The 18735-nt window shown below is 43.6% G+C and overlaps 1 pseudogene and 2 gene segments (V, D, J or C); all 3 read right to left on the reverse strand.

Annotated features, from left to right (window-relative positions):
• Positions 1–2951: 2951 nt before the first annotated feature.
• On the reverse strand, positions 2952–3409 carry LOC109117951 (annotated as a pseudogene).
• Positions 3410–11445: 8036 nt separating this feature from the next.
• LOC109117950 lies at positions 11446–12709 on the reverse strand. The segment is given in 2 exon segments: positions 11446–11873; positions 12628–12709. Coding segments are annotated over 2 exon segments (510 nt in total).
• A 3460-nt stretch (positions 12710–16169) lies between these two features.
• Positions 16170–16822, reverse strand: LOC104860625. The segment is given in 2 exon segments: positions 16170–16614; positions 16720–16822. Coding segments are annotated over 2 exon segments (420 nt in total).
• Positions 16823–18735: the final 1913 nt, after the last annotated feature.

An 18735-nucleotide genomic window follows, 5' to 3' on the forward strand; every position in this document is an offset into this window, starting at 1 on the left:
TAAGGGTTGGGAGAAAAGTCCAGGTGGGCATATTTAACATTGAGTCTTCTGTGAGAGGGTTTCTGGAAAGGATTAACATTTGTGTTCTTTGACTCAGTCAACATATAGCCAGTCCATACTGTGGATAAGCATGAACAAATCAGTTTTGGCCTTGAAGAGAGTTAAAAAATAGAGGAGGGAAGCAGTTTGTAGTACCTCTGCCCCTGGTTAAACCTAGAAATTATTTCCTCTTACCATGAATATGCCTAGATATGAGATTCCCACAGCCAACTGTACTCTGTACACAGTTTTTTGGCTTTAAGTCCTTTGAACCTTGGGACCAGCTTTCCAAGAGCTTGCAGCTGGTACATCAGGGGGCATTTTGACTGTCATAATGGCTGAACCGGAATCTGTTCACCCACACCTCCATCCACTCATTCATCCATTTACCTATCTCTCTCTCCACATGCCTACTTATCATCACCTATCTGTGTATTGCTGCTGGGATCTATTTCTATTCTTTCACAGATGGACACACTTTTCCAGAATATTCAAAGTCTTCACTAAGTCCAGAGAGTGGAGCATATAACACTTTCCCATGAGTGCATTCAGTGGTCACAGAACCAGCTCATCTGCCACATCCTGAGTGGGGATTATAGGAGGTGTCCTGGTGGCAGCCGCAGGCACTCAGGTCTTCCAATGGCACTTGCTGGTGTGGCATCAGTTTAGTTCGGAGTACAACCATCTCTGAACTGCATAAGATTGACCTCAAGTCAGAAAATACATTGGAATATTATTTTGAGAAAACCCCCAAAATACAGAAAACAGAAGAGTAAATAGACATATAGGATTACATCAATCAAGAGCTCTCCCTCATGGCAAAGGAAGTAATTACAAGAAATGGGAGCGAATGTGATGAATGGAGAAGACATTCACACTTACACATCAGGCAAGGGATTTCTGTCAGTGCATATACAGGACTAAAACACTCAATGACATAAAAGAAGTAATCCAATAAAAATGGACAAAATATCACTCTGAATCTTACAAAGGGTTTTTATGAGAATGTATAAGGGGCTCAAACAACAAAATAGCATAAAAAGTAATAAAAAGTAAAAATAAAATATCTTAAAAAGCATGTCATCAAAAGAGAAATATAAAAATGGAGAACAGATATTTGAAAAATACTCTCAATATTAGTAATCATCAGAGAAAATGAAATAAATACCATATGCAGGTATCATCTCATGCATCTTAGACTGAGTTCTATGAAGAACACAAAAATAATAAATATTATGGGGCCAGGGATTTAACTCATTGGTTCCTCTGCCTGCTTCACAAGCACAAGGTCCGAGTTCAATCCCCAGTAGCAAAAAAAAAAAAAAAAAAAAAAAAAAAAAGAAAAGAAAAAAGAAAGAAAGAAAAGAAATTTTAAAAATTGAAAAAAATAAAATAAATATTAGAAAGTGGATGGGAGTGTAATTTAAAATAGTATTCTAGAAAACACAGGAATGCCAAGGTGGAACAAGGGGAAAACAGAAAGAAGGAAGGAGGAAAGGAGAGAGAAAACAAATTTTTAAAATGATAATTTCACCAAAATGCATTTCATAACACAGTTAAAAATTTACATTGCAAGCAGAAAATTTCAAAAATAATTGAAAACAGGTGGAAGTTGAATAAACTATATAGATAGCAGAACAATTTTTTGTCCATAATTGAATTCATTGGAACCTCTAACTTAACTGCAAATATATATTACATGAGAGCAAAAGCTAATTGACTGGCTTTGTGCCTTATACCACGACCTCTCCAGCAAGCAGAACTACTCTGGATGAATCGGACTAAAAGGGCTCTCAGGGAGGCACTTCTGAGATTTGACTTGTGCAGGGTCAGGTTTGGGCCAAAGCTGAATCTGAAGTCTCCATGCAGAAAATTTCCATCCTCAGGTCCATCTCAGTTTTGCTCTGAGAGCTTTGCTAATCTTTGCTTATGGTGTTAGCACTTTCCCTGTGCTGGGACAAAACACCCCACTCCCACAACTTGAAGGAGGGGCAGCTTATTTTGGTTCACAGTTTCAATGCATCCGGTCCAGGTTCAGTGGGTTCCAAGGTGCTGCTGGGAAGGTGCAGTGGAGCAAAGCCGCTCAACCCACAGCCTCCAGGAAGCAAGCATGAAAGGAGGAGCCAGGGGCAAGAATCTCACACACATAGGTGGACTAACTTCAACAGGAAGTCCAGGAAGGTAAACGGAGAAAGAGGAGTCCCTTCAACAACTCGTCTTGCATAACTGGATATCTACTTGCAGAGGAATGAAATTGGGCCTGAGTCTTACCATCGTACAGAATTACATAAAAATCAAACAAAATGTGAAAAACAATCATAAGACATCTAAAACAAACAGGAAAAAAATCTCATTGAACATAAAGCTGGTTCAACAACTCGTCTTGCATAACTGGATATCTACTTGCAGAGGAATGAAATTGGGCCTGAGTCTTTTACCATCGTACAGAATTACATAAAAATCAAACAAAATATGAAAAACAATCATAAGACGTCTAAAACAAACAGGAAAAAATCTCATTGAACATAAAGCTGCACGAAAACTAAATCCTGCTGACCAGAAACAGCTGAGGCATTCTGGAGACATTCTTGCCTCTCTTTACAAATTAAACAGAACATTGTCATAAGGTAGAAGAACTTTGTTTCTAGTTATTTCTCCAGTCGATTTGAAATATATGCCTGTACACATACCTTTCTGGCATTCTTGTGACAACCTTATTAGTTGCAAGATTTCTCTCCTTACTGTATTTGGTGTATAGGGTGACCGCGGTATGGACATTTCCATATAAAATTAGAATGTGGACCCATTTGTATAATTCCTGTCCTTAATTACTTCACTCGAGTCTTCAGCTCCATCATCCCTGTGCTCTCAACCCTAAGGCAGCTGTTCCTCCCTCAGGGTTTCTGACAGACTCAGGATGTGGTCACCACACTGTGTCTTGCACAGTAATACATGGCTGTGTCTTCAGATCTAAGACCGCTCAGCTCCATGTAGGCTGTGCTGGAGGAGGTGTCTGCAGTGAGGCTGACTCTACCTCGAAATCTCTGAGCATAGTTTGTTTTACCAGTGTAAGAGCTGTGTGATCCAATCCACTCCAGCCCCTGTCCTGGGACCTTTTGCACCCAGTTCATGAAGTAATTTATAAGTCTGTAGCCAGAAGCCTTGCAGGAGATCTTCACTGAGTCCCCAGGCCTCCTCACCTCAGCCCCAGACTGCTCCAGCTGCACCTGGCCATGGGCACCTGTGGAGAGAAAACGGGCTGGAGGCAGTGACCACAGATAAGCTTTGGTGCTTTCCTCAGCCCTAGGCCTGGTGAACCCCTTACTTTTCACAACTGCCACCAAGTAATGATTCTCCAGGTCCAGTCCATAGTGAAGAGCTGAGCTCTGGGGGATTCTGCAGGAGAGGGTGATGGCTGTGGAATGCTCTGGGGCACAGACATATCCATATTTATCTCAGCACACTTGCATTATTTGCATATTCATGAGGTATGAAATTTCTTAGCTCTATACCTGATCCAGCCTGAGGAGGAAGTGTTGCACATGAACCACGCAGCAGTGTGTGCTGGGGTCCACGTCTTTATCCTGTTTGAGGAAATGTGTCTCTTACCACTTCCATAAGTCCTATGAATACAGACCTTCACTGAGAGTAGAGGCACCGCCAGAAGGCTTTGCTCTATGAACCCACCATTAAATGTTCCGTAAAACACCTGAACCTCTTCTTGGAAATCAGTGCTCTGATTCTAAGATGGTGCACTGACCCCTGCCTGCTTCTATCAGGTATCACCAGAGGAGGTCATAGTTGCCTCTGAGAGAGGGACACTGTCCTTCTCACATGAGTCCTCACAACGACACGTGGATAACTCTGATATCAGCTAGGCCCCCTAGGATGGTTTCTCCAGCACCTGTTTGGGTTAATGGTATCCCATCTGCTCCACAGGGAGACCCTTGGTCCTCAGACCAGCACTCTGATGTGCGGTCCAAGACTGAGTTCCTGATCCCACCAAGGATGGGACTTGAGTGTGAATCTTGATAACTCAGATTCCAAAATTTTGCCTAAGAATTGGTGCTGATTTCATTATTTCAGAGAAGTTGGGAACCCATTTTTATGATCTTGTCTCGGAACTCCCAGTGACTGCACCTTTGGGATCCTGTCCCTGATTAGCTGGGCAGGTTGGCTCCATAGAAGTGCCCACTCCTCATGTCAGTTATCATGGCTCCAAAATTTGAAGCTCGGAACTTTTCAAATGACCTCCAGTGCTTTCCACAAGAGGTGGTGGGAGGCCCTATACCTGGGTTGCACCTGGTATTCATTTCCACGTATTCTCTAAGCACTTATCTTTATCCTGTGTGAGGAAATGTGTCTCTTACCACTTCAGACATTCTTCAGACACCACCAGCCTGGGCCTCCAGCTGAGGAGAGTCACAGGAGGCTATGTGTCCCTTGGGGTCTCCTGAAGCCCCATGTGTAAAATGGAGATCCTGGAGAAAACAAATAGGGAGGCAGCACTATTGCCCACTGACCTCGTTGATGTAGGGTCAGGGAAACCTGTTTAGGTCAGGTGCTGCCTGGTGAGCTGCTTCAGCTCCATGCAGAGCACCCAGCTTCTGTAGGAGACCTTGTCAACAGTAAGATCAGAGTGCTCTTCTGGTGGCTTTGCCCTGCTGCTTCCTACTTCTCATGCCATCAGATTCCACAGCAGACATGGACACCGAGTTCCCCAGATACATTTTCAGTTCCGTGAAGGAGTGTATCTTGCGTCATCCTGGGGCTGTGAGTCTAGGTGAAACCCAGGGACACACCTGAATGTCCCACAAATCCCAAGAGGAGACAGAAACTTGCAAAGGACACTGAGGGAAGAGGAAGCAATGAGCCTGAGGCCCTGTGGTTTGTGAAAAGTTGTGATAGTTTGTGGAGACAGAGACTGAACAGGACTCTCCTGTCCTCCCCTCTGTCTGCTTTGCTGTCTGCTCTTTGGCTTCACCAAGTTCTCATCTCAGATGGACACGGGTCCTGCAGCTTCTGCAGATCTAATCCATTTTCATCATGCTGGTGTGTATGACCATGGGGAATTCTGTGTTATCATGATGAATTCTCTGTGATTTCCTGTCCTGGTGACCTTCACAAGGGTGATCAGCTGTTTGCTGCTCTACTAACATATGTTCATTTCTGGGGCACAGTGCGTTTCCTTTAAATTATTTTTCCTATACACTATTTTTGATTCCATACTAGAATGATGGGTGTTTGTTTTGTATGTAGGGGAATTCTTTTTCTCCAAGAAGAATATGGTTGTGGAAAAGTCCTTCTCTGAGTCAGACTGGAAAATGCTCTGGGTCCGTTTCTCAGTGGTCAGTTTTCTCTCTACCCTCTCAGAGCCCCAAGGGATCTGCTTGGATTTTCAACTTGAGACGCTCAGGCTTCTGTAGGTAACACATGTGATGTTTGCCCCCAGGAGCGCTCATTGTCAACTTAGTCCTCTTTGGTCCTCCAGCCACCCATCATATCTCCTCCAGTGTGCCCTCTATTGTGTTTCCTGAACTCCTTTTGAGCCAGAAACAAGGGCTCATTTGTGATTATGGGCATTCTTGTCTCTCCAGGTTGTTTCTTTTTTTGTACCCGGGATCGAACTCAGGTCCTTGCGCATGCGAGTCAGATGGCAGCACCACTGAGCTAAACCCCCGGCCCTCTCTAGGTTTCTTTGTGTTGTTCAACCTGCAATTTCATTTCTTTCATGAACCCATGAAAAAATAAAGATGTTTATTTTTTCAAGAATTTTGTAGCTTTGCATATATGGGTAATAATTTTCTTTGTATTTACAGGTTTCAGTCAAATCCAGAAGTGCCTTCAGTGGCCAAATATGTACTCTTTCTTGAGTTCAGGTCCTAAGATCACTAATTGGAAAATGACATTTAGATGATCATGATTGAATACACAAAGACTCAGAAAAAAGAAATGGAAGCAAAATCATGAAAAGATTTAGATTTCAGAGATCTTGAGGAAGTTGGATTAAAGGAGGCCTAAGTGAAGATCTGGCTTCAAGTCGAGTGATGGATATTCTGGAAAATGGGCTCATCCTGAGCTAGAAATAACAGAGGCATCATTTTAAATACAGGACACATCAGTTGTGATTGTGAACCAGGTGTGGTTCAGAGCTGACCGAGAAGGTAGAAATGCATCTGATTCCTAGGATGAGTTAGATTCTAAGTACAAAATAAAAAAAAAGAATTCTCCTATCCTCAGCTCTGCCCTCAAGAAGTATAAATATGTGATGGCTGAGTATGCAAATGATGTTCTTGTGTTCACTCTACACTTACTTCATAGAAAGCCCTAAACAGATTAATGACATTATTAAGTATAGAGGTATGTTTGAGTATTAAGGAAAGTTTAGAAATATAAATTTGACTGATCAATACAGAATTAACTGAGATGAAATAAAGAATATATATAACGGCAAAATTATGTGAATCTGTGAAATTATGTGAAGGATTATTCTGAAACAGTAATATTTCATCTTAAATATTCCGTATTACTTTACTGATATATCGATTGAAACATGAGAGAGGGGATTGAGGAATTAGTAGGAGGATGAGGAGGAAGAAGATATGCCCAAAAGATAGAATGTTACAAACCCCTATTTTGAACTTCCATAAATAAAGTGCAGTCCCTACCCTCTTCAGAAATCCTGAACAGAAAGAGTTCACTGGGGCCTTTGACCTTGCCCTGAGTCCAGTCAGGCTGTCTCTGTGTCCTGCTCCCCTGAACACAGTGGTCCACATGGTGCTGGTGCTGATCCTGGGACAAGGCCTCCTGAAATGGCTACCTAAGAGAGCTGTGTGTACTCAGACCCTGTGGAGAGGGATGTGGTGGATTTAATTCCCTAATCTGAAGCACTTATTTCTGCCAGACAACTGCTTGTCATGGGGATGAAATTATCAGATTTATTTTTAGATGACGATGGTTTTGCATTGAAAACGAATCTAAACTCACAAAATTTTAAAGGTCCTTTGAAGTGCATGCAAGTCATATTTAGTTATCTAGTAAAATTCATGGGTAGGAGTTGGAGAAAGTAATTATGTAAATATATACTTGTGCAATTAAATTTAGCAGAGAATCTTCCTTTGGAACTTGGTTACTTCGTAAGTCATCTGCAGCGTTTGTGCTGCAGTCTCCTCAAGGCATATGATGTTAAAACAGAGAGTAAACCATAGAGGCCGACAGGAAGCCCTCACTCCGCAGCTGTCTTCTCTACTCCTGTTCCTGGGACCTTTCCTGTTGCTCAGTGGATCCTCAGCGCCCTCTGCTGGTCCTGAGCGCCCTGAAGGGACGTTTGTATCCGGCCTGCATTAACGTCTCCTCCCTGTTTCTGTTGCACATTAATACCTGGACCTGTCTTCGGTTTTCAGACTGATAATTTGTAGATACAGTATGGTCTTGGTCTTGGATGACCCACCTTATCCTTGGGACCAGTCAGCACTAAGGTGCAGAGGGCTCCATGTCTGACTTCCCTCTGCTCCTCTTATGATACAGTCAGGGCTTTGGATCACTGGGGTGGACTCAGGGGCACAGCTGTCTGATGGCAAGTTCCCTCCCAGCTTCGCTCTCCTACTGCACTGGAGGAGCCATCTGTGCCTGTCCTAGAGACTTCCTCCAGCACAAGATGTTCTTATCATAACAGGAAATTGTGCACATTTTGGGGACAGATATGTAGCTCCAAAGTGTGTCTATCCTGATCTCAACAGCTGTGTGAAATTTGGTCATTTTTTCCTGACTCTATAAGCTATGATCATTTTCTACCTTATGGTGCAGTTGTGCATCTATGTTTCTGTTATAAAGTCTTGTTGCACATAGTGATCTCTGCAGCCAGAGTAGGAACCACGAATTAGATCGGTGAGATGAGGTTATACCACGTGCTCAGTCTCTCAGAACCACAGAGGAGACTGTGAGAGGCAGAGGAGAGGCAAAGCAGGCCACTCAAGGTCATGACCAGTTACCCTTCTTGCTTCCACCACTGCCTCAGAGAGGCTCAGCTGTAATAGAGGTCCCTTGTCCTCGGCTCCCTTTCTGTGTGAGGGCCTCAGAAAGCGTGATGCTGGCCTAAATTTGACCAATTTACCAACTGAATTTATGTCACAAGTAACATCATTCAGTTGAATATAAGAAATTTCTTTCTAGTAAATGATTTCATTTCAATTAACAAAATGGAAAATGGCGCGCTTTCATGATTAAACAATTTGCTGTCCTCTAAATGTGAGAGGTGAAGGATGCCCAGAAGCTGTTTCATCCACACTCAGTCTCCTGTTTGTACACATTTCAGGCCACAGAAGAGAGGGACCGTCTCACAATCCTGATCATATGGGTCAACAAGGAGAAAAAATGCTCTAAGGAATTCTCGATTATTTTCCATGGAGCCGGTTTGTATGGCAAACACCTGTAAGCCCAACAGTTTTGGGGGCTGAGGAGAGGATCAAAAGGTTGAGCCCACCTTGGGAAAATGATGGCTTAATGAGTACCTGTCTCAATTTTAATAAATTCATATTGCTGAGAAACAGTATCCAACACTAGCAATTTAAAGGAGGGCAGGTATATTTTTTCCTTTGTTTTTAGAAGATGTCGTTTATAGTTATCTGATTCCAAGGCATGAAGTACATGGTACTAGGGCTAGGTCTACAAAAGTGGCTCACGTCCTGGCCAACAGGAAACAGACGGAACGCAGGAACAATGTAGCAAGATAAGCTTTTCCAGATCAAGCCCCAACAATCTGGATTCCTTACCAACCTTAACATTGGTGGGGAGAAGACAGAAAGAAATTTAATCTACTTGTTATGATTCCTGAAGGAGGAAACCGTGTGTCAACTATAGAATAGTGGGGGCTGCCTTCATTGATACAGAAGTCAAGAATGCCTTTATGATGAGGTCAGAGCTGCTGGGAGAGAAACAGGCAGCTGCATCTAGAAGGTCTGGGGGAAAGATAAGAACAGATGGTGAAATTTCCCAAGTCAGGAAAAGCTGTCACATTTTGGGGAACTGAGGATAGAATTAGGAAGAAAACACTATTGTCTGCATTTCTCATTTGCCCTCTGAATGACTGTCTGTTACAATTACTGTGACAAATTCTAAATAATTTGATGCTTCTCCACTGCACTTATTTCAGAAAAAATGGAGAAGCAAATCAACAATGGACTCTACAAGGTGCTGCCCAATTTATGCCTCTAAAGACTTTCCTTTCTCAGTCATCTTCTGCAGAGGTAATATTCAGTTTCCTCTGTGTCTCTGTCTCAGTCATCTGCTATCCAGTTTCTCTACACATCTTTAGTCAGTTTATTAATTCACAAATGTCAGGTTCTATCTACTAGAAGTTCTTGTCATTGATTGACATGGTTTGAGTTGTTCGACAGATTTTATATGCTGGAAATGTAGTTCTCAGTTAGTGGTACTTGCAAGTGGGACCTCTGGGAGGAGGTTTGGCCTTGAGAGCCTCCTCATGAGAGGATTATCGCACTCAGCTATGTGGATGTGGGAATGGAGCTGCGGTTTCCACCTAGGCAGATGTGCTCTTTTGAAAGTTAATTTAATTCTTAATTTTCAAATACAATTTTATGGTTGTACACAACAGGATATCTTGAATTATGTCTACAAAGTGCAGTAGCTCAATTTAACTTGTTAACTCCTCTGCTAACTTAGATGCTCACAATTTCAGAGGTTCTAAATTTGTTTCAGACATGAAACAAGATGGTAGACACTCGCGACATACAGGCCTAGGTATGAAACGCTGCTGCCCACAAAATAGGCCAAGAGTTTTACCCACCACGCAGAGCAGCAATGCCAAGCAAAGATATTACAAGTGAGGGGTGCCATGAGAAGCGCAGTGACTCTAGACTTGAGAAGTAAGGCGCCAACCCTATGAAGCTCACTGAGTACCACTGAGCACACAAAGATGGCTTGTAAAGAGAAACCGCATGATTAGCAAAGGGTTAGAGGCTTTGTAGGTCATCTGAATACCAGAATAAGAGATAAACCTGCACAGGGTATGCACAAAGTGTCTTTCTGAATTTTCTAACACTGTAAAATATATCAAGAGTGAACAGCTAGGAAAAAATCGCAATTGAAGAACAGACTTTAATAAAGTATAACTTTCTGATGTGTGCAAAATGAAAGTGTGCATTATAATGTAGGCACTGATGCAAGCTGGTAGTGAAGAAATCACAGTGCACTTGAGATCCAGGAGGTAATAAATATGCGACATATTTTTCAAGGTCTCTAGGAAGAAAATACAGTGTAATTAATGCCATCAAATCACTCACTTTCCAATGGTAGAAAATTAAAATATATGCGACATATTTTTCAAGGTCTCTAGGAAGAAAATACAGTGTAATTAATGCCATCAAATCACTCACTTTCCAATGGTAGCAAAAATTAAAAAAAAAAAGAAGACAAGAAAAGATTGAAAAACAAGCAACAAGCAAGTCATATGCTCATATTTTGCTAAGGTTGCAGCTAAACAATGTCCATTGCCTGTAGGACACTGCGATGCCTGGAGTGGAGTGGAGCTGGGTAGAAGACAGAACCTAAGCCAGCTGAGTCAGGATCCCAAGAGTACACACCTACATCCCTAGGACCTGTGTCTGTGACCTGATCATGGCAACAGGAACTTTCTGAATGGTTAAATCAAAGACCTTGACAGGGGAAGATGTGATCCCGCATTTTCTGGCTAGAACCAATATAACGCCCTCTGTCCTTAGAGGTGGGAAAAAGGAGTCAGAGTCAGAGCAAAGATGATGTGTTGATGGCAGTATTGATTACAGAGACGGGGTTGAAAATGGAGCAGGGGGTCATAAGCTAAGGAGGAGAGGCAGACTGTAGAATCTGGAAAAGGCCTGAAAATCATATCTGTATGTAGCTTTCAAGAGGAATCAGCTCTGCCAATAGTGTGCCTTTAGACCAGTAGAAGCTGTTGCCTTGAGTGTGTCTCTGACTTGGAACACAGTGCTGCTCTCCTACCATATGTGTGGAAGTGAGAACGAAAGAGATGTCACAGAAGATTCCAAAGGCCTCACTGAGAGATGGGGGTACCTTTACTGCAAATGGGCAGGAAGAGAACAAGGTAGTGCAAGATGTTTAGTGGCAGGGACAAATTTTCAGATGTGCAAACATGGGGCCCAGATTAGATATCAAATGCAGACACAGAGCGCTGAGTTGTATGGATGAGTTTAGAGCAGAACTGGAAAGTAGGTGACAGGAAATGTTTCATACCTTCCCCCAAAACAGGGGACATCTAAGGATCAAGAGTAGCAAAAGGTAAGTTGTGTTCCTTGCTAATACCTAACTGGCAGATTTGGGGAATGTCGATGGCACAGTAGAAATGGCTTGATGGGTAGTGGCTGTAACCCCAGTCTCTGAAAAAGTGATCTACACTCCCTCTCTGCATTGGTCCCCGAGGTTGAATTTTAAACTTGGTGGGCATTGCTGCCCCCTGCTGGTCTGGAGCACCTTGCAGGGAGGTTCATTTCTGGGCTCATGCTGATGTCCTCTCACTGTGCGTCTTGCACAGTAATATACAGCGGTGTCCTCTGTGGTCACGGAGTTCAGCTGCAGGGAGAACTGGCTCTTGGCTCTATCAACAGTGATGGAGATGCGGCCCTGGAAAGCAGGGTCATACTTTGTGGTCCCTGCCCAGTGCCCCATCCACTGTAGAGCTTTTCCAGGAGGCTTCCGCATCCAGCTCCAGGCATAGCTAGCTATGGAAGCCCCTCTGACTGTGCAGGTGAGGGACAGGGTCTGCGAGGGCTTCACCAGGCCAGGTCCTGACTCCTGAAGTGTCAGATCAGCCAGGACACCTGAGGACAAGGGGAGTCATGGTGAGTCTTTCCCATCCCACTGCGAGGCCCCTGTGAACAACTAGAGACCCCGGACCCTCACCCAGAGGAGCAGTCAGTCATCAGGCACAGAATGGTCCACAGAGTCTGCATGGTGCCTGTGGGATGGAGACCTCCACACTGACCCAGCCTGGGATGGGGGATTTCTTCTGTCGGTGCCCAGTGTGATTTGCATGTGTGTCTGGGCGGTATAAAAGGCTGAGCCAGGGTGACTGTTATGCATTTCTGAGACCTGATTCTGGGTTGTGGGAGATGCTGAGCCTGGAAATGGTGGTCTGGGATTCAGTCCTGGCCAAGTGTTTTCTGTTCCTATGACTTTGATGGGTTGGTGCTGCAGATTTTGGCCATGTAAATAAAATGTTGAGGATTCCCTCTTGTATCAGGCCATCATGCTGTGACTGTCATTTCAATTTTTGAAAAGTCTTTTTGTGGTAGCATTCTTGGTGGTAGTTCAGACTCTTCCTTGGCCCCCACATGCCTGGAGACACAGAGAGAATGTACTGGCTCATCTTAATTAGATATGGCTCTAAGGAAGATTCCCACCAATTTCCTCTCCAGTGTCTCCATCTACAAAAAGGAATAGCGAAGTGGACATGATACAATGTCTCTATTCACACCAGCCCCTGAGTAGGATTGTCCCCATGGACAGTCATATCTGAGAACACATGGTCAGATGACAGCAAGCTATCAGTGTACCTGTCCCAGGCCTCGATACCTGCCTCAGAGTTGTGATCCCAATCTGGGTCATGCTGTAGAATGGCAGTGGCACCTACTTGGAGGTGGTTCTTGATCAGCATGGGTGCGGGCCTGGTCCAGCACTCTTTTGCAGGCCTCAGGGGTTATGGCATTGGTGAGGATGACAAAGAGATTATGGTAAGTTAACTGATATTTTTTGAGCAGCTGTCCTTGTTACCATTAACAGGAGTCTATCCAGACCTAAGAGTTCATATTAAAGATTATAACTTATAAAATCAGGTTGTAGAAATTAACGAATTATTTGTCCTTTTTTCTATTTTCAGATTGTTACATCTTAAAGTCTGACAGGCTGCCAATAGAACAGTATTAACCTTGAGTTTTTTTTTTTATCAACAAAGTACAGAAAAGAGCAAGTTAACCCTAAGAATTTGTAATGAACAAGAAGGGTTTTAAGCACACCAATTAAACTTAATTCAAATTAAAACAAAGATACATTTATTAAGTAGTTAAAATTCCAAACTTGATTTTCCTTGTAAAATCTCGAGAGCAGTTTGCAGTTTGTCTGGCTTGCGGTGGTTTTTTTTGTTTTGTTTTGTTTTGTTTTGTTTTTTTCTCCATTTTGTTGTATGTTTTTTAGAGTTTTAATCCATCAAAGACTTATTTTCTCATTTTAGTTCTTTCTAATCTGAGTGCAAGCCCTGTTCCATTTTTTCTGAGTCCGACCCTGTTTTCCCATCTGCACCCTCCAGTGCAGTAAAGCTAAACCATTCTGTTTTTGCCCCTACCTCCTCCACACCTGCCATCTTAGCAACTCAAGTGGAGCAGGAGGCGGCTGGACCTCCTCTACAACGGAAGCCCTGGGATGTTTTTGCAATGATGTCACATTTTCTGAGAGAGGGAAGTTTATTGTGTGAAAAACAGCCGATTTGGCAAGCAGTTGTTTTAGAACCAAAACTAGTTTTTACCAGCAGCTGATTGCCATGGAGCAGAAGCTTGAAGCCCCTAGGCTGGGTTGTTCAGGCCCCAAAACAGAGCACACAAGGCTCCAAGTTGTCAAAGTCTCAGTTAAAGATAAAGGGCGATTTGATAAGACTGGGTTAAAAGCTGAAATTGTTTGATGAAATTTGCAGGATTAGTCGTGAAGGATCTAAATCTAGCCTGGATGAGGGCTCGTTCCGTCATTATAAAAGGGGTGTGGACTTGAACGATTTCCTCTACTCTGGCATCCTCGCATAGGGGCACCATTGTATGGCCGGTTTGGGGAGGTTCTGGGTCGGGGAGTTTATGAGATTTGGAATGGATGAGAGGAGGAGTCAGCACAGAAGGTGGAGAAGAGGGAGGTGAGGTAGAGACAAGGGGGTAAGTGGGAGGAAAGAAGGAGGCCAGAGGAGGAGGTTGAGGGGTGGGGGTTGTCTCTTCCTGGTTTCTGAGATAAGGAGTGTTGTGCCCAAGTCGCGAAGTCCTCAAAGACCACCAAGGAGTCATATCCGATGCAACTGCAAGAGGAGTTTATTGCAAGCTCGAGCCTGGACTCTCAGGTGTCACTGTCACAGCGGCTTCAGACTGAGAGCCCAGATCCAACTTTGAACCAAGTTTATATAGGATTTTTCTGTTACTATTTTTAGTTTTCCCTTATCATCAAGGGGCATCGGGAGGGCACATTGGAATATGACCTAATGCTTACATTTGCAAAATTATCATGGGGTGCTGGGAGGGGTGGAGATGCCCTAAAAGAGGAATTGCAATTGTCACAGCACAGAGAAACTGTCACATAGAATGGAAACTATTATATAGAATGGAATTTTTCACAAAGGAACTTTTATATTTACTCTATTCTGGGGAAGGGGTTTGAAGCCCACCATGACCTGGAAAATTGGTCCTCACAGGAGGAGGATCAACACCTGGATCGATCTGGTCTGAAGAGTTGAAACAAAGAGAAGTGGAAGCAGAGATATCCTGAGCCACCATAAATTTGGGGAGGGGAGGCTGTTTTTGAGTCAGAGAGCAAAGAGAGGGCTGGCTGCGGAGATAAGGAAAGCCCGGAACATATGGAATCTCCGACCATTTTCCTTGACTCTCACAGAAGTTATAAAGGTCCTGAATCAGACCAGGTTTAAGTGAACCATTAGGCGGCCACACGTTTTGGTTGTATAACTGATATTGAGGCCAAATTTGAGCGGATAGCTGTATTAGCCATTTAGGTTTTAGGTTTAAGCCCCCAGATTTCAGAGTAAGCACCCCAAGGGAGAGTCCACGGGTATGGAAGACCCAGAGCCCATAGTGACCAGGAATGAGACAGTGAGGTGAAATCCGAGTTCCAAGATGTCTCTTGAGATTTGGAAATCACTGGTTTGGTTTCTAGATTCCAAAACTAGAAATAGGAGACCCAGACTCCAGATGGAGACATTTCTAACATGAGGAGGGGGTCTGGAGGAGGAGGGTCGTACCACCTCTCGAGGTGTCCTTAGAGAGTTGGAGGGCAGAGTAGGCAAGTCCTGGACTTGTCCCAGTAAGCCTCCCAGAGACTCACAATGAATGGCAGATGTGAGGCCTGGTACCCAACCCATGTCCTGGATGGAATTCTCTTTCCTGGCCACCTGAATCTGAGCTCTCCACACCCCAGACCATTATGAGGGCACTTACCCAAAAGTCTGGGGGCAATGGGATCAACTGTGCTGGTGTTTGCAGGGGTGTCATCAGGGAAGATGGTCATGGACTTCAGTTGGGCCAGTTGGAGTGTCAATGGGTTTTGGGTTTCAGGCCTCTGATACTAAGCCAGGGCACCAGCAATCCCAAATCCCACTTCTGACACCAATGAAGAAGCACAGTGATGCTCAACAACTAGGCCACACACCAAGAGGTCCAACAGGAGACTATTTGGGAAGGCAGGCCAGGGAAAGAGGGGAGAGGAGAGAGAGGAACAAAGAAAGGAAGGTCCTTTTATTGTTTTTGGACTGGGCTATTGCTTATTTATGAGGAGTGGGCTACTTTTAACCTATCGCAGGCCAAGTTGCCTTATATGGGCTTATTCCTGCAGAAAATTAGGTTTAACTTTTCCAGACCATTGTGGCCTTGTGGGGAGGGAAACTAAAGATGAGAGCATGAGTTCATTTTAATAGGAAAGAAGAACGAGGAAAATGCTGCCTGTGATGGAAGCATCAGGTCCCTAACAAGGAGAACACAGGTGAAGTCTCCCCAGGGCCCCGCTTCTGTTTTGGGCCCCTGAAAGGTCTGGCTCCTGGGCATCCTGATCGTGCTGAGTGCTGTGGTCCTCAGCTCCCTTTGGAGGGACTTAGCATCCCCTGATTGGCTGAGCACGGACTGCTGGTCCTGATCACCGAGGAGTGAGGTTTGTGTCTGGGCTCAGACTGACAGCTTCTCATTGTGGATTCCAAATTCCTACCGGACTTTCATCAGGTTCCCTGAGACTCCTTAGGATCTGTTCCTGATGACCACAGAAGAATTGTTTTTGCTCGTGTTAAATTGTGTTTTGCACAGTTGAGAATGTGTTCTCCTATTTAAACAATTGTGACTAATGAGACTAATCAGAGTGTCTGGGAGTATTATGTTGAAAAGAAGACTCAGATCCTAACAAGAAAACATCTTGGTTCTCTCTGTATCCCCAACGCCCCCTACTGGCTCTGAATGCCCCTGCAGGGAGGTTTGTGTCTGGGGTCACACTGAGGTCCCCTCACTGTGTCTCTTGCACAGTAATACATGGCCATGTCCTTAGTTCTCAGGCTGTTCATTTGCAGATGCAGAGTGTTCTTGGCATTGTTTCTGGAGATGGTGAATCGGCCCTTCACGGAATCTGGGTAGTATGCACTACCACCATTTGTGTTAATGTTTCCAACCCACTCCAGCCCCTTTCCTGGAGCCTGGCAGATCCAGCTCATCCAGTAGCTACTGAAGGTGAATCCTGAGGCTTCACAGGAGAGTTTCAGGGACTCTCCAGGCTGCACCAAGTCTCCCCCGGACTCCACCAGCGGCACCTCAGCCTGGGCACCTGCAAACATAGACATCCTGCTCAGGAAACTGTCATACTTGTCCACTGTTTATCCCACTCGTATCCATTCACAACCTCAGTTATCTCTTGTTCACCAACAATTACCTTTTAGTACAGCAACAAGGAAAACCCAGCTAAGCATAACCTCCATGGTGAGCTGTCTGTGCTCAATCCTGATCACTGAGTAGGGGCAGCTGGGAAACCTGGGCTGGGCTCCTCCTCTGCAGAGCTGCAGAGTCAGGGTGACCTCTTTTTCATCAGCAGAGGGTGGCTCTATTTGCATGGCTTCTACTATGTAGATAGCTTTGCTGCGGAAACCTCAGCTACAGATGGGTACAAAGCACATGAGAATGTTCCAGGAGATATTATGCAACATTCATAGTAAGGAATATATGATCTCTTACTTGGTGCATGAGTTGTGATGGACACTTAACCTCATTAGTTTTTTCAAGTTTATATATGGATTTATACAATAAATGGGTTTTGTTGTTTCCTAAGTTTTGCAGATGTACACTTAACACAGGGAGCATAATAAATAGACTTTGACCATGTGAAATAGGAAGAAAAGGGCTAAAAGTGTAGGGAAAATGGGAAGGGTAGGGGAAAGGTAATAAGGGAAAAGAAAAAATATGACAAAATGAAAAATGGAAATAAAGTGTTTGTAAATGGGGAGGGGAGGAGGGGGTGAAGGGAGGACAGGGACAAGGGGTAAAATGAGAACCAAGACCTGTCATGTAAAGGTACAAGATCCCAATAATGAATGTAATTGTACTGTATACCTAAAATGTACCAGTAAACTCAATAAAAGAAAAAAAAATAAATAGACTTTGAATTCAAATGTGATAAGAACATCTCATGTATTACTGGCTTGTATGCATTTCACAGTACCTACCTGCTATGTAAGCAATTCTGAGACAAAGTTAGCAAGCTTAGTTATGTCTCCCAGACCTCTTCCTCTAAGGAGAGAACATGACATTTTTCAGCATTCTAATGATTCCCTAAATAAATAGACAACCAGGATTCTTCAAGCCGATATTTGAGCCTGATAGAACCTGTTTTAATACCTTTCTCTGTATTAATATTTTCATACAAAATTATCTTTTTTATATACAATAATTTTAATGATGACATAATGAGATACATTTTAACCCAAACATACATTTTGTTACATAAAGACATAATCATTTCCATGGTCATGTAGGGATGGAAACAGATCCATAAATTCTCCAACAGTTTTCCATAAATTCTTCCTTTAGTCCACACATTCCTTAACTGAAACATTTATTCCAGCAACAGATAATGCGCTTTCATAGTGACAAAATTAGCAGATTAATTTTCTATTATAATGATGGATTGCAAAACATACAAGTTCTTAAATTTCAGTGTTCTTTCTAGTTTGTGCAAGTTGAGATTATGTTACACTTACATGAATATGAAGGTGAAGGAGTACAGAAGTAAATGTATATGCTTTCTAACTGAACACAAATCAAAAACACACACCTTGGAGCTTGGCTCCTTCCAAGTGACTTGCAATGGATGGATTGTGGGGTCACCTCACTTTATTCAATGATAAGGCAGAGAGGAAACCCCAGACATTGACAGAAAGACCCTCATTGCCCAGCTTCCTTTGTGGATCCTCAGTTGCCCCTGCTGGTCCAGATCTTTCCCTATCGGTCTTGGAAATCCCTCTCTCCTTTGTCCTGAGCACCCCTAGAGAGAGCTTGTGTTTGGGCTCACACTGATATCTTCTTACTATACGTCCTGCACAGTAATGTGTAGCTATGTCCTTCATGGTTATTGAGCCCCACTGCAGAGAAAATTAGTTCTTGGATGTGGCTGGGAAGATGCTGTGTTGACTGTCAGGGATTAATTATCAGCTGTGCCTCCACTAAAATCATCTGTCCTGTCCATTCAGTTCCCTTCCCTGGGGGCTGATGGATCCAGCTCCTGAGTGATCACTATTGTTGCAGTAACCAGAACATAAACAGCTGAGGAACAGGCCAAGTCTCATCTTTTGTGGCTGCACCAATGAAAGCACAGAGAGGACTGAGAAGATAGTGAGTTTTGAGTTCAGATGCAGCATCTCCACACCTTTCTGTCTGAGCCCTGGGACGCTCATAT

The sequence above is a fragment of the Fukomys damarensis genome, unplaced genomic scaffold (genome assembly GCF_012274545.1).
Source record: "Fukomys damarensis isolate Sample0158 unplaced genomic scaffold, DMR_v1.0_HiC HiC_scaffold_25, whole genome shotgun sequence".
NCBI classification, from domain to species: domain Eukaryota; kingdom Metazoa; phylum Chordata; class Mammalia; order Rodentia; family Bathyergidae; genus Fukomys; species Fukomys damarensis.